This window comes from Peromyscus maniculatus, chromosome 2 (genome assembly GCF_049852395.1).
Source record: "Peromyscus maniculatus bairdii isolate BWxNUB_F1_BW_parent chromosome 2, HU_Pman_BW_mat_3.1, whole genome shotgun sequence".
NCBI classification, from domain to species: domain Eukaryota; kingdom Metazoa; phylum Chordata; class Mammalia; order Rodentia; family Cricetidae; genus Peromyscus; species Peromyscus maniculatus.
The window spans coordinates 167,535,628-167,550,739 of record NC_134853.1 but is presented as its reverse complement, the minus strand read 5'-3'; the positions used below and the strand labels follow the sequence as shown (position 1 = coordinate 167,550,739).

Below are 15,112 nucleotides of genomic sequence, written 5' to 3'. Positions count from 1 at the left end.
ACTCGATGCTGATTGCCAGCTCCTGCTCCTTGCAGCAGCCCAGCATGCTCTCTGCTGGTGCCAGATACCCTTCTACCAAACCCCACTAACTTCTGGAACTGTCCTAGAGGGGTAAGGTAAGTCCCGTATTGTGTTTCCTCTGTGCATGTACTTATTACTCTTTTAAAAACACATATCATACAGCACATTTTTAAAGGGGCACTGGGAAGGAAGGTAATATCCTCTTTTATACCCTATGGGATATAAAATACTGATAGCTTTTAAAAACGGGATTCTCCTTACCCCTACAGGCCCTCTCCCGGCTTCAGAAAGATGCTGTGGTGGCTGTGATGCCACCGGCAGAGAGCATGCTGGGGGGTCACACAAAGCAGGAGCTGGAGATCTGCAACAGGCCTGGGAGTTGTGGACCTAAAAGAGAAAACAGTTTTAAGTTAAGGTGCCCAACACCCCTATCCTGGTTACTAGGGGCACTCAGCACACAAGCAGGAGTCAGCAAGGATCCTTAAAGAGCAGAGAACCACTGACATCACCCAGATTTTGTTCCCCCAGTGGAGTTAACCTTCCCACTTAATCAAAGTTGCTTCTTTATTTCAGTGTCAACATCTGTATGACCCTTCTGGCTCTGCTTTTGTTTTTTGCTTTTTCTTTTTTCTTTCTTTCTTCACTCCCCCTTCCCCGGAGACAGGGTTTCTTTGTGTAGCCTTGGCTGTCCTGGAACTCTATGTAGACCAGGCTGGCCTTGAATTCACAGAGATTGACTGCCTCTGCCTCCTGAGTGCTGGGACTTAAGGCGTGCGCCACCACTGCCTGGCTTGTCTTAAGAGTATAGTGTGTGCCCCTCAAAATAACCAACTTAAGATGCAGCAGTGCCAAAGCATAGCAACAGTGGCATGCTGTGCTCATCATAAAAGCACATTCCAAGGTGTCAGATAGACAGGAGAGAACCGTGAGCAAACAGACAGACTAAGCTTTCAGAAGAGTTTCTGTGGTGAGCGGCTGGGAGCATTAAAAGTGTACACTTAGTAGGAAAACACCCAAAGGGTTAGGGGTGGCCTGAGAAAGCCCTGCCACTTCATGGAAGTCCTTATCTGATTCTATAAAGCTGAAGCAAGATTACTGGACAACAGCTTAAAACAGGAAAAAAGAGTGCACTGAAGTGAGGTTTTTTTTTTTTTTTTTTTAAGTGAGTTTTAGTTTCCTTCAAAATGTCCCCAAGTGAGAATAATTAACAAGTAAACCATATCAAGTTCAAGAAAGGCATTATTTCTTCTAGGGGCAAAAATCAGCTTAGCGTGTCCTACAAATCTTTGAAAAGGGAAACCCTGCAAACAGGTTTTCACAGCAGAGAAAGGTGAAAAGCAACTTCTGAAAGCCAGCACTGTCCCTTAAGCACAAGAAGATACCTCAGACAAGAGCTTCAAGCTGCGCCCTTTGAATATTTGAGAGCATATCACATGTAAAAGGCGAACTACAATAATTTCATGTGATGAAAATGAACTTTTAAAAAATCCCCAAAGTCAAATACTTATATTAAAAACCTGTTATTACAGTTATTCAAGAATTAAACAAGCACTCTTTACCACCGCATCATTATTCCAGTGTCTTGCAGCACGTGATTCTTTATGAGGCCATTCTCATTCCTCCCAGCTCAATAGATGCCATAGTTAGGAACTATACCTCCAGGACTCCCAGAACACAGCAAACTCCAAGGAGGAAATACAACTGTGTGCTCCAGGGTACAGTGTAATCAGTATTTTTTCACAAAAAAAACAAAAAACAAAACTGAATAGCTAATTAAATCTCTTCAGTCAGGGATTCAATTAACCAGAATTCAAATTTAAGAATCAAATCTTCCTCTATTCTAAATATGGGTTTCAATTTTTAAAAACCTAGCAAAGCACTTCTCAACACTTTGGCATTACTTGTTTCAAATACACAAGCAGTTCAAGCGATCATTACAGCATTTTAAGCATTTAAGAAAAACCAGCCTTTTCAAGGCAAATTCTTGTTCATACAAATCAGAAAAAAACTGATGACACCTAGAGCTTCCCTAATTTTCTCAGTAGTTTTTTCTGACACTTTTTTGAGTTGGTCATTAATACAAAGATCCATATATACAAACAAATTGTGAATTTCCAGTTATAAGCAATCAAGTTTGAACAAGACTTCAGCAATATTCTTGCACAGTAGATCTCTATAAATATCACTGTCTCAAATTTTTGTAAGCTCTTTGAGGAAAAAAAAAGTAGAATATGTAGTTTTCTGCATTGAAAATTTTCACATAGATAACATAATCAGTAAATTATATTTAGAGGTAAATGTTTTAAGGAAATACACACAATTAAACAAACATCAATTACTTCTTGGCAGTCTTAAAATCCAATTAAATTAAGAGAAAATGAATTATCTAACTTCACAATGATTACATACCATTAAACTTTAGCTCCAAGTCACCTGCTCTGCCACTGTTGATAGTGAAAATAGACCTCTGAGAAACGAGGAGACAGGTCCTGAGCTCTGGATTAGTTGTTCCCAAAGCCTCGTTTTGATTTGTACTGAGGTAGACACTTCTCAGTCCATTTCTACATTGACGTTCACACCACACAAGAAGACTGTGGCGATTGGAAAAACAATCTCTAAGATTGCTCTGTAACTAAGGAGGGCGGGACCTGTCCAGCCAACAACAGCCCTACCCGACTAAGTCCATCAAAACACAAACAAGAGAATTTCATTCCACCTCACGTCTCTTGAATGCAAAGTAGTACATACTCATAAGCCCGGTACCCGAATACATTTAAAAAAACAAATAAAAGAAACAAACAAAAACAAGTGTAGGTGGCCTTTATTTTAAGCAAGAAAAAGGATATGACCTCTAGAAAACAGCTTGGCACCAATTCAATCAATATGCAACACTTCTTGCCTTAGAAACCAGTTTATACCATACTCTATACATATGTACAACTACCATACAGCAATTTTTTAAACAAACAAGGAAAATAAATCACACCATAAGGAGTCCAATAATGTCACGAACACCGACATTTGAGGGGCAGGTCCTATGCTAACTATACAATTTGTATGCTTGACTCTCCATCTAAAACAACCTACTTGCAAGGTCCCAAATTCATGGGTTGACCTGCCTAAGATCATCAAAGACGGCAACTAATAAAACAGAGATGGAAATCAACAACTTGAAGTCAAAATTCAAACTACCGACCTACGCAGCCTGCCAACTAACTAACAGCCCCAGACTAACACTTCCCAAATGCTGAATTACACATGTTCAAACTATTGGAGATTCCGGTCCGATCCCAGCTCACTAAAAAGAAGGCTCTGGTGTGATACTGACCTACAACTAAAGTGAGTAACCACTTCCCAGGTGCTCATGTTCTATGCTACAATCCCAACAACCAAACAAGAATCCAACAGCTCTGGACAGTACATATAGCTGTTAATTCACTGATATGCAGAATCTCAGCTGAACATCATTTCTCTATAGCCCTCTTCTGCTATACTATCAGAGGAAGCAGGAATATAAAACAATGAACAGTAACAAGGTTTTGGAGGAGGTTCTGGGTATAAACTAGAGCTCAAAGAGACAGTACACACACGTACACACACACACACACACACACACACACACACACACACACACACACACACGTTGCTCACACATAACAATGAACTATACAGAGGGGTGTAAGCGGCTCTGATTCCTTGGTTATCCCACAGGAACAGACAGATGAGAACGGCTGCTGTTGGTATATAAAGAATGCAACAGCACACACCTGCACCCACAGTTCATTGGAAACCCTTTAATACTGTTAATGATGCTAAGGTATATTTAGACAAGGTTTAATCTTAAGGATGAGTTTTCCAGTTTTAGTACAATGAACCAATGGTATTTACCTAAAGTACTATTTGTAATAATTAAATATCTTCCTGGAATTTCATTTGGTATAAATAAACCTACAATTACCCAATCGTAAGAAATCCAACCCATATTTCCTTCTAAAGTTCAGATGATGGCAATCAAGAATACACAGCATTGCCATCAGAATCCCAACATTGACAGCGCAGCTCTGAGTATAACGCTAGGAATAAACAAACAACTGGTAGCCACTACAAGGAACTCTTTGGTATTGCACAATGAATCAAACTAATTTCAATAATTTCAATACTTTGGGTTAACTTTCTCAAAATCCATGATTACTTCTAGGTAGAAAATTATTTTATTTATGCTTAAGACTTGAGATTATGGAATGTTGGTATTTTTAGTAAAAACAAGAGTTCCTTTCAGAATAACAACAACAAAAATAATTAAGTCTACCTCCCTATCCAGTGGATATTCCAGTGTTCTCTAAAAATGACTGATGCCTAATAACACCACAAACTCTCCAATCAGAATCTAAGGTTGCCAAGGGAAGATAACAAACAGTATTTTGTACTTCTTCAGTGACCTCTGTTGGGCTCAACAAAGAACACAGAACAGATTTGCAACAAATCCCTGTGAGAGGACTGATTGTCAACATTCCTAACTGCATTCTGGAATAAAATACACCTTGATGATAAAAAACAAAAAACCATCAAAGCAAACTAGATCACAAAGTAACCCAAAATCCTCTGAAAGGGCAACAGGAGAAAAAGAGTTGATGTTATCCCTGGTTCTTTGGTCCACTCAATCTAGCCCAAGTGGACCAATCATCTCCAGAAAAGCAGAATGCTCTGAGAATCTAGTGGAAAGGGGCAGGTCTCAGGGAGGTCAGGGAGGAAGCAGCTCCACCAGCATCCCCTGATGCTCTTCTGCTCTCTCACCTGCTGAAGCAGGCCGGCTTGCCCATGATGGCTCTACTCATGTTACTATCATCAATGCAATTCCTGAGTCATCTTCCAGCTCTACCTCCCTGTAGACTGCCACAGTGCCTCAGTGTCCCACAAATCCAAATTTTTTACAAAGAAATTAATCTTTTCAAGTCAGGTCAACAAAGATCACAGACTGTCAAACCACTACTGTTACCATTACCACTACTCCAAAAACTAACTTTATTATTTGAGACTGGTTCTGAAAACTACAGTGCATCTTTATTTAGTCATTCACCTTTCCTCCTGCCTCTAAGCACATGCTGTCCACTTCACCTCCTTTGCTTGCTGGAGCACCCCCACCATGCTTTTGTCTATTTCTTCCAGGAATAACTCTAATCAATATATTTAAACAAGTTTTCTTGGATTGGAAATAAGTTAATTATATTAATATAACCCAAAAAGAATCAATGTTTCTCAACAGAACACATAACTTACTTCCCTTAAAAATGCTACCTTTGGCCAGGCAGTGATAAAGCACGCCTTTCATCCCAGCACTCAGGAGGCAGAGAGGCAGGCGGATCTCTGGGCATTCAAGGCCAGCCTGGTCTACAGAATGAGTTTCAGGACAGCCAGGGCTAAACAGAGAAACCTTGTTTCCCCCACCCCAATCTATCTTTAGAGTGTTCCTTTGCTGGAGCCCTTCCCATTCTCTACTCTTGAGTTTTCACTTTTTAAATAAACCTATGTTTGTTCTCAAACCAAACCAAACGGGGGGGGGGGGGGGGGGGGGAGGATGAGAGGGGAGATAAAGGCCCCTAACCTTCAAAAAAACCTGGCTCAGTTAAGAACTTAACTACTCTGCACTATCATGGCTTCCATCTAGCCCTGTACAAGTGTAGGCTATAATTTACCCAGTACTGTGGGATGGTAGCAGCCTTATGTGTTCTGATGATTTAACACTTGATAAAGCAGAAGCCATGGAGCTCAACCCCGTGGACAAAATGGCCATCAAAGTTATCCAAATTTGGACATTTCTGAGAATGAAATGAGAGGCCTGCACTATACCAGACTCCAAAGGAATCCTGAACCAAGCCCTAAAAATCAACCCAGGTCTCCACACAAAGTCTAAACACTCTTCCTTTCACATACTGACCTCGTAAAACACCACCCAGGGCTTTGGGAGTTCGACACACCAGTATTACCCTGGTGTCAGTGACTAGTAGATGGCTCCCCGACCCCATGTCTCAATTCATTGGCTTTTACTGTCTTTAGCAGCTTTACCTTAAGAGCATCATACAGCACTCCTTCAATCCCAGTACACATCTTATTTATACTCCAAACCCTAACACAGCACAAGGATTGTTACTGCTGATGTAAACAAGAGAGCACATCTCTTAGTATAATCTCAAATCAAAGGCTAAAACACCCCATCATGAAATACCTCAAAGCTAATACTTGATTTTTTTAAAGCCATTTTTCATTGTTCTGTTTTGCCATGTTATTTGCTAGGCAAAATCAACTCCAATCTCTTCTTTTAAAAATCTTTCTATGAAGCCAGGCAGTGGTGGTGCACGCCTTTAATCCCAGCACTTGGGAGGCAGAGGCAGGAGGCCAGCCTGGTCTACAGACAGCCAGGACAGGCACCAAAACTATCCAGAGAAAACCTGTCTCAAAAAACAAAAAGGAAAAAAAAAACTTTCTATGAAACAAAGCATATTTCCTCTACAGCCTGGGTAAACCAGAGCAATTAGTCTTGATTATTTCATCTGTCTTTCTATAAGAAGTACACAGAACCGAGGAAAGAAGAAAATGGGGGAAACTATGCTCCTCCCAGGAGCAAATATTTCAGCATCTCTAATACTGTCACATGACAACGACAAGTATGTGCTCAATACGGAGTCTCAGAGACACTGTGGTTTGAAAAGGCCCTGTAGGAGCACACTGTACCTCACTTGTTTTTGCAGACGGCTTTATGTTTCAATACAACAGAACCTTCAGCTTCTATTGCTGTTAATACCCTAAGTAATTACCGTACCTCAGCAGGACCTCTGCCCAGAACAGCAACTACCACACTGTAATCAGCATTTCCTAAGAGACGCTGTTCAAACACGAAGGCACCTGCTAACACACACGCACATGCACACGAGCACACACAGTACAAAGGGACTCAGAATTTGATGGGAATCTAAAAGAAAAGTCTTTATAATTTTATTTTTCAACTATGCATTATTCATGGAGCTCTAGCTTTTGGTTTAGCAGAATCCCATACACCGATAACACACACAGAAAGAGTAGTAACTGCAGCCACTACCAAAATAAAACTCTTCTGGAAACAAGGCCACCTCCCAAAGTTTCAGGTATCAGGCAGTATCTGTAAAAAAAGAATCTTTGTAAAGAAAGATAAAGAACAAACAACTCCAAAAAATGGTAAGAATCATATTGGCAAGAAAACTAAATAAAAAGCATATAATTTACAAGATAAAGTTGCAAGGCCACTTTGCAAAACAGTCACGGAGCTTAGAAGCAGCCTAATAAGAGTAAATATATCTTACAAGTAAATGTACAATTGACTTGTTTTACTGCATTAATTCTTTAAACGGAAATATCACATACATTGTACGTAAGAACAAACACTCAAGTAATGAAGGATTTGGGGAGGGAGGGCATCAACAGATACAAATGCAATACATTCTCTAGAAAGTTACAGAATTAGGATTGCTCTGCACTTAAAACCGTAGGCTGTGGTTCAGTCTTCAAGTACAAGAACACCGTTCTAAGGGCAGAACCTTTCAGACGGTTCACAATGATATTGCTTCAATGTTATTTCACACATCAGTTGCATGAGGAAAAGACATTAAAAATAGTTCCCTTTAATTGTGTTGCTCTTAAATAAGGGAAATCTCTGAAAAATCAAATAGAATATTAATGCCTGGAAAACAGGTCCACATGTGGGTGTGAGGTGCACATGTGTACACAACACTGAGCAGGGGAAGGGAAAGGGATGAAGACAGGGCTCTCTGTGTAACCCTGGCTGTCCTGGAACTCACAATGTACACCAGGCTGGTCTGGAACTCCAAGAGATCCACCTGCCTCTGCCTCTTAGCACTGGAATTCAAAGTGTGTCACCACACCTGGCCTGAGTGTGCTTGTTTTACAAACACCCAGGTATCTATCCTGAGCCCAGAGTGTGGGAACCACTGTCTAAAACCAAAGATTTTGTGTCAGGAGCACTATCCAGACAGCCTTATTCCCAGGCCAAATTCCCCTCTCCCAACTTCTGTTCCTGGGACACCCTTAAAACTGGCTAGGATATAGTCCATACCTACCATCATAGCAAAATTATAGTTCTCCCAAGAAAGTAGTCTTTGGTTTACACTCCCTACTCATTCATCACTAAACTTACTCCAGGCTCATAAGAATGGCTGAGAGCAAAGAAACCACTTCAGAAACTAGAGAGAATCTGAGACTGTCCAAAACAGCTAGCTCCTAAAGGAGTAAACACTTCGAAACACTGTTTACAACAGAAAAGCATTACCACAATGATCAAGCCAAGCTGATGAAACCATCAACGGCTGTATTTCAGCACAGAGCCTGCAGGCAGGTAGCACTGACCACATTGGTTATCACACCAGGAGTGCTGGAGAGGCAATTGACAGCCTGTGGAGCTGAAGAGAGAGAGGACACACAGCAGAGGCAGAACACGGGAAAATGCTTACCAGTTTGAAGTCTTGGATGCTGCAGATGAAATACGGTGTGTTTGGTCGCCGACTCTCAATATACACACAGTCTTTAAAAGAAAAAGAAAAAAAAATTTTAAAAAATGGCATTTACCTTTTAAGAACCAAACAAAAGGACCATAGACCAGTGTATAAATGAATAGCTAGGTAAATGAATATATAAACGTATCAATAACAAAGCAAATACCTTTTAATAGTAAAAACAAAACCTTCCTATGAGTGATATTTAACTGTAGGTAGCATAAAAGTGATGGTTCTTTCTGAACATGCTTCTGATAATTGAAAGAACCTAATGAAGTCTGAATAATTCTGTTCAGGGAAACAAAGCTCTACAAAATGATCCATATCCACATGGAGAAATTTAGATAAAGTAATTAGTAAAGATTATACATCAAAAGAGGCATGGTGTTACTTGCCTGTACCCCGAACCTGGGGAGGGGAAGGAAGGGAATACATACACTTTAAGGCAAATCAAAACTCTTTTATGCAGAATTGTAAAAAAAAAAAAAAAAAATCTTTTTGCTGTATGCTACTTCATTTTCAACAAATATTTTGTGAGGAAACAGCTATCTGGAGAGACCAGCTTGAACATGCTACTACAATAACCTTTTCACCTATACCATAAAAAAGAATGAGAACTAATCTAATCACCTCTGGGTAATTTACTGTTCAATATTTTTTTGACTGTAACGAAAATCAAGGCAGCCAATCAGAGGAGGAATGACGAAAAGTAAGTTAGATTTTATATATATATATCTTTCAGAAAGAACAGGACGCTTTCCTAAATTGCATTTGGCATGGCAGCGGCTGGGCAACTATTTTTGATGCTCATGGCTGAAGTGTAAAGGCTGCTTTTTAAAATTGCCTGTGGGACACAGTTCTTAGGAGAAGCAATGAGTTTTTAGGAAAACAATGTCCACAGAAGAGGACTTGAAGTCTAGGTATTACCCACCAAGAAGTAAAGTTTCACAGCTATCAACCCTGGGGAGTAGGAGAACAATATCCACAGTGCAAATGCCACTCATCATATCCTTTCCCCTGCCCTTCAAAATGTGCGTATGTAAGAACAACTAGTTTTTGACAACTCAAAGAAAGCCAAGATTTTATTTCCATATACATTAAAAGCCAAGATAGAAGAAAAAGGAGCCACAACTTGGAGTCATCCCACCGGTGGACAGTCAAGTCCCACTCTAAAAATAGTAAACACACTCAGGGTTGGATCATGAAGACAGCCTCTCTAATAGACATAACGTTCCGGAAAACATCCTGTACAACATTAGGTCACTGCATCCAAAAGCCATTTCAGAAAAAGAAGATTCCCCTGACTTCTCAGATGCAGACAATGAGTCCATGAAGCCACACACCTAAGTGGATTAGGGATGAGTTAGCCCTGAGCTTTGAATCTTGTTTCAAGGTCCCAGGTGACAACTGACACTGCTTCTGTATTTAGGCATCATCCATCTAACACATTAATCATCTCAAATGACAAGCTAGAGAACCTCTTCCCACCAAGGCTAATATTTCTCTTCATAACCCTTGTTTGTTATTAAAGTAAAAAATATAAGAAACATAACTCTACACAAAAAACTGGAGCTCTAGCCAGGCACAGTAGTGTGACTCACAGCACCATGACCCTAGCACTCAGCAAGGGAAACTAACAAGATGGGGGCCAGCCTGGACTATAAGACCTGTCTCAAAAATTAAAATTAAGAAAAAAGTTTAAAAGTAGTCCCAATTTGGGGAATGGTCCCAAAATTCTTAATTTCCGTGGTATGCCCCTGTTGTTCGCAGCTCCAGTAGTTCAAATCTCCAGGTAGCAATTGCACACTCACTCACCTGAGCACAGGGCACAGTCCATGTGCTTTCTTCTTCCTGATTCCCTTTCCACAAAAAAAACCATCCTTTACATTAAGCTACTTGTTCACTGCCTTAAAAACAGACACATGACCTCCTAAGTGGTGGAGTTCAATATTCTGTTCCCCAAATCCCACATCCTACCCTAGGCTACACCCTCCAAAAGAAATGCCTATTCCTCTGTCCGGTCTGTGCCAGCCATGCCCTTTGTCTATTCTATCAGTTCTGACCGCACATAGCTTTCCACTAATTACAGGATAGGAGCACAAGGAATACATTCCTATGGCTCCTCTGCAAAGAAGGAATCGTCTGTTCCATTATTTGTCAGTCAGACTGTCTGCACTGTCCACATCATCATCATCATCATCATCTCCAAAGCTCTAAAATTAGTACAACAGCAATCCCTGTGTCCACCAAGGACTAATGTCTGCCACTGGTGTCCTCACAACCAGACAAACCTGAATTAAGTAACGGATGTGGGACAATGACACCATGTTACAAGTCTGATGATTTTAACAGAGAAAGGCTTTATATATCTTTTCTTAATTAACAGAATCATTTTTACCACAAAACCTCTTACTCTGAAAGATAAAGCACTGTTAACTTGTACACTAACAAATTTCCATTGTCGGGTGTGGTGCACTCACCCGCTCTCACCTAATGCTAGCACTTGAGAGATGGAGGCAGGGGGATCAGAAATTCAAGGCCAGCCTTGGAACACACAGTGAGTCCAAGACTAGTCAGAACTACATGAAATCCTGCTTCAATAACTATCTCCCATAGCGCCCCCCCCCCCCCCCCCGCCCCAAATGCTTTCTAGAGAAAGGAGAGAAAATCTATGTTCGGCTACAAGTGGACTCAGGAAAATGTTCATGTATAAACACACCAAGATGTGAGTGCTAAGAGAAAAGAGGTACTGGAGGTGAAGGGCAGCTGCTGACATGTGCTTCTTATCTGATTGGACCTGACTGACACACAGGCTAAAGATGGCTGTCTGAGGAAAAGGCTCCCACTTGAGGGAAGAACCTGAAACCTGACCTGTGGAATTACCACAATCACTTATTAATGCCTTTTTGCTATACACAAGCTATCTTTATTTAAACAATTACCATGGCAACCCAAACTAATTCAAAGCTGTGAATTTACATAATAATTTCAATATACAAGGCTAGTATCTGTAGAACCTATGGCTGTGTCAAAAATCTCAATATTTTGAAACATGTATGAAAGGGCAGATTAGCTCACTGCGAAAGTAGATGACAAAACAGTTTCCTTCGATATGGAGAATAATAGATCATGGATAAGATTATGAGTCTTACGAACTAATTTTTTTTTTTCAAGATGTGAATTTATCATCCAGGCAGGGAAAATACTGCCTTGACCAGTTTTGGCTAATGCATGTTTTAAAATAAAGTATGAAACATTACTGCAGTTAACTTTTTCTTCCTACAAAACAGGACAATCCAATTTAAGAAAATGTACTCTAGGAAATAATTTGCAATTCAAGTGTTACAGGAAATAATTTTTCTTTTATTGCCCTTATGGTTATCTCACCCTGCCCACCCCCCAAAAAAAGGTTAAACTGAGGCCAAATAGTCATTAGAAGTCTGGTCTCATTAATCAAGCAGCTTACTTAATAAAGCAGTTTATATAAATGTTTATAGCTAGCATAAAATCATTTATTTTGTTTTTATTTGTAGATCTGTCTCTGTTTTTGCAGTAATGGGGGTCTAACTTAGGGCCTTGTACATGTTAGACATTGCCAGCCTCAAAGTAGTTCATCTGAAAAGGCAAAGTCAAGAACAGTGTCAAGGCACAGCTGGAATAAGTGCCCAGGGATCTTCTAAGCCAGACTGACTTGGCAAGATTGGCATGCAACTTACAACTGCATGGCTTATCCGAAAGCTGCTTATAAGGCTCCGTTAGTCAGCTGAGCTGATGATCCTCCAAGTGACAATAGAAGGCTCACAGTCAACACAAGCACTGCAGACACCTTTGTTTTTAAATGTTAAAGCCCTTCTTCTTTGGAAGCAGCCGTTCTAAAGCAGACAATGCAGTTCATTAAATGCACAATGCACATTTTCAAAATCACCCACAGGAAAGCAAGCGTTCACCAGATTGAGCCAACAGTTGCTGTGGGGGCAAATATGCATTGTTTTAATCTTAAAATCAGCATGCCTGAAATGGGCCAGGAAAAAAAAATCAATGAGGCTCTTTCCATCACTATCAATTGTTCTGAACAATACATGGTAACTAATGTTTTCTTTAGCAGGGATGTCTGAAAATGAGATCAGCGTGTGTACTGAGTCTATGCTCTAACACCAAGCCTCTGCACTCAGTGTCACTTTCACATGCTTGCGAACATGAGCACAGGAACCCCTGACTTGGGAGATGACACTCAACAGGGATATTTCTGGCTGTTTCTCATAACCTCGACATAGCTTTGTGTCCAAGAATCACTGCTGCCATCTGCAAACAGAGCCCTTGCTGAGCTGAGGGAGGAAGCCAGCCAAACGTGAAGGCAAATTCTCAAGGCAAAGAAAAGCCTCTGCCTTTTCAACCCTCAGCAAACCAGCAGGTTTATGTAAATAGAGCAGTGAAGCAAGTTCCTCAGGGGTAGAAATCATAGCCTGCCACATCAGGCAGCCTGTCATCGTGAAACACAAAGCACCTATCAGTGTTTTTCCTGACAGTCTCCTCACTAAGCAGAGTGGACACTTACTTCACCCCCTAATTTAGTAAGCGGGTCTGAGAGCCCTGCATTAAAGCTGTAGTTACAATACGCAGGCAATGTTCAGCCACTGCTCTGCCCCATAAAGAATTTTCCCTCCATCAATGTGTTTCCACCTATTAATCTTTGAAATACTCTCTCGTCCCCTTGCAAAGAATGGCAGTGCCAGTCTAATAGAATTTCAAATAGAAAACCCTTTCCTTGTGAACAAAGCCTTTCTCACAAAGAGATTTTCAGAGACACAGCTGGGTAGCCCAGCAGTGAACATGGGAAGCTGACCTTCAGGTTTCTCGGATCTTTCATTTCTCTTCCATGCTATTCCTCTATCCCTGACACTCAGAACCATCCAACAAGGTAACCGTGAGTCGGTAAAATTAGTGCAAAATAAAGTCCACAAGTATCTCTCTAGTTAATACAAATGTCTGCCAATTTCAATGTAAAAAAAAAGAGGTGTGTGTGTGTGTGTGCGCAATGTGCATGTATGTAGTTATGCCTGCCGCTGTGTATGTGTGAAGGCCAGAGGGGCTCACTGGGCATCCAGCTCTATCACTCTCCACTTACTCCTTTGAGACAGTGTCTCCCTGAACCTGGACCTAGGCTTGTTCAAAACAACACTAAAATCCTGATGCCAGGATCCCAAACCAGAAGCACTGGTACACTGTGGGCCTCCAGCAAACAATCTCATCTCTACCATCACCATCCTCAACACAGACGATGCCAGCTGCATTGTTCACCTCACCATAATGTGATCCACATTGTGCAGAGCAGATGCCCAGAGCTTCTATGAGGAGCAAATGGAGGAAGATATGAAGGCAGGAGTTACATGAGACCCTAACCAAACACTAAAGAAAGACGAAACATTTCTTCACAAAATGGCAAGTGGAGGGGGGCTGGCTTTCACCTTTCTGCCAGACAGAAGACACTAAAAATGTCTGGAAACGGTGGGGAGCTTCAAAGGAACAAAGAACACCTTCCTGTCCTGCCCCTTACCTTTTGATTTGATTCTGTCAACTGTCACCAAATTTGACGGCCTCATCTTGAAAAGTTTAAACTCAGAAAAATGCCCCAGGTGGAATATATCAGTGGCTCCATCCTCTTCAAATTTCATGATAACTGAATGCAGCTATGTCTATGAAACTCACAAACTGTCTATCAGTTCTAACTAATGCTACAAAGCTTACATGGGCTCTTGTCTAAACAGAGAACAGCATGGTGGAAAAATGGGAAGAAGAGTGTAACAAACTCAAGGGATTTTTCCCCCAAGTGTAGACATGTCTCTTTTCTAGATGTCAGGAAATCTTCCGGTACATCAGTGTCTCTAAGACTGGGTTGGGGAGAAGCTCAGTAGGGTGAAGTGCTTGCCCTGCAAGCACCAGGACCGCGCTCGTAGAAACCCTCATCGAAACCAAGGCAGAGTGAAGCACTCTTGTAATCTAGTACCTTGAGGGTCGGTCCCGGCAATCTAGCCTACCTGAAGGCAAGTGAGAAACCCCATTTCAAATAACAAATGGACAGTGCCTGAGGGGACCAAGGCTGTCCTCTGGTCTCTGCATGCCAGCACACATATACACATGCACCCCCTCGCTTCCACTGCTCCCACGTTTAAAGGCTGGCCCTAGGCAGCTATCATCCAATCAGGAAGTACTGCTGGTGTTTAAGAATAGCTGCCGCAGCACATCCCTTCCCACATCAATCATTAACTACCTGGATTTGAAACCGAGTAAAACAAGAAAAAGCATTAACTTGTCAGCAGCAGAAAGCATACTATGCTGACATTATAAATATTAACTATGACTTAATACCTGAATTACTCAAACAAAGAGGAATATAAACTCTCATCTTCACAACTTGTTATAAAAAATGTTCTTTGCCAAGCCGTGGTGGTGCACGCCTTTAATCCCAGCACTCGGGAGGCAGAGGCAGGAGGATCTCTGTGAGTTCGAGGCCAACCTGGTCTACAGAGCAAGCTCCAGAACAAGCACCAAAA

The 15,112-nt window shown here is 41.1% G+C and overlaps 1 protein-coding gene across 10 annotated transcripts in view; it reads right to left on the bottom strand.

Annotated features, from left to right (window-relative positions):
• Rere (arginine-glutamic acid dipeptide repeats) overlaps positions 1 to 15,112 on the bottom strand; it is a 367,324-nt gene that overhangs the window by 197,142 nt on the left and 155,070 nt on the right. For 7 of the 10 annotated variants that reach the window (XM_042272445.2, XM_076565680.1, XM_042272446.2 and 4 more), the window contains exons 3-4: positions 8,520 to 8,590; positions 283 to 408 (exon numbers count right to left, since the gene is read on the bottom strand). In XM_042272445.2, coding sequence (XP_042128379.1) covers positions 283 to 408; positions 8,520 to 8,590 — 197 coding nt within the window. The remainder of the gene's footprint in view (positions 1 to 282; positions 409 to 8,519; positions 8,591 to 15,112) is intronic. The other 3 variants (XM_076565684.1, XM_076565683.1, XM_076565685.1) reach the window with 1 other exon arrangement.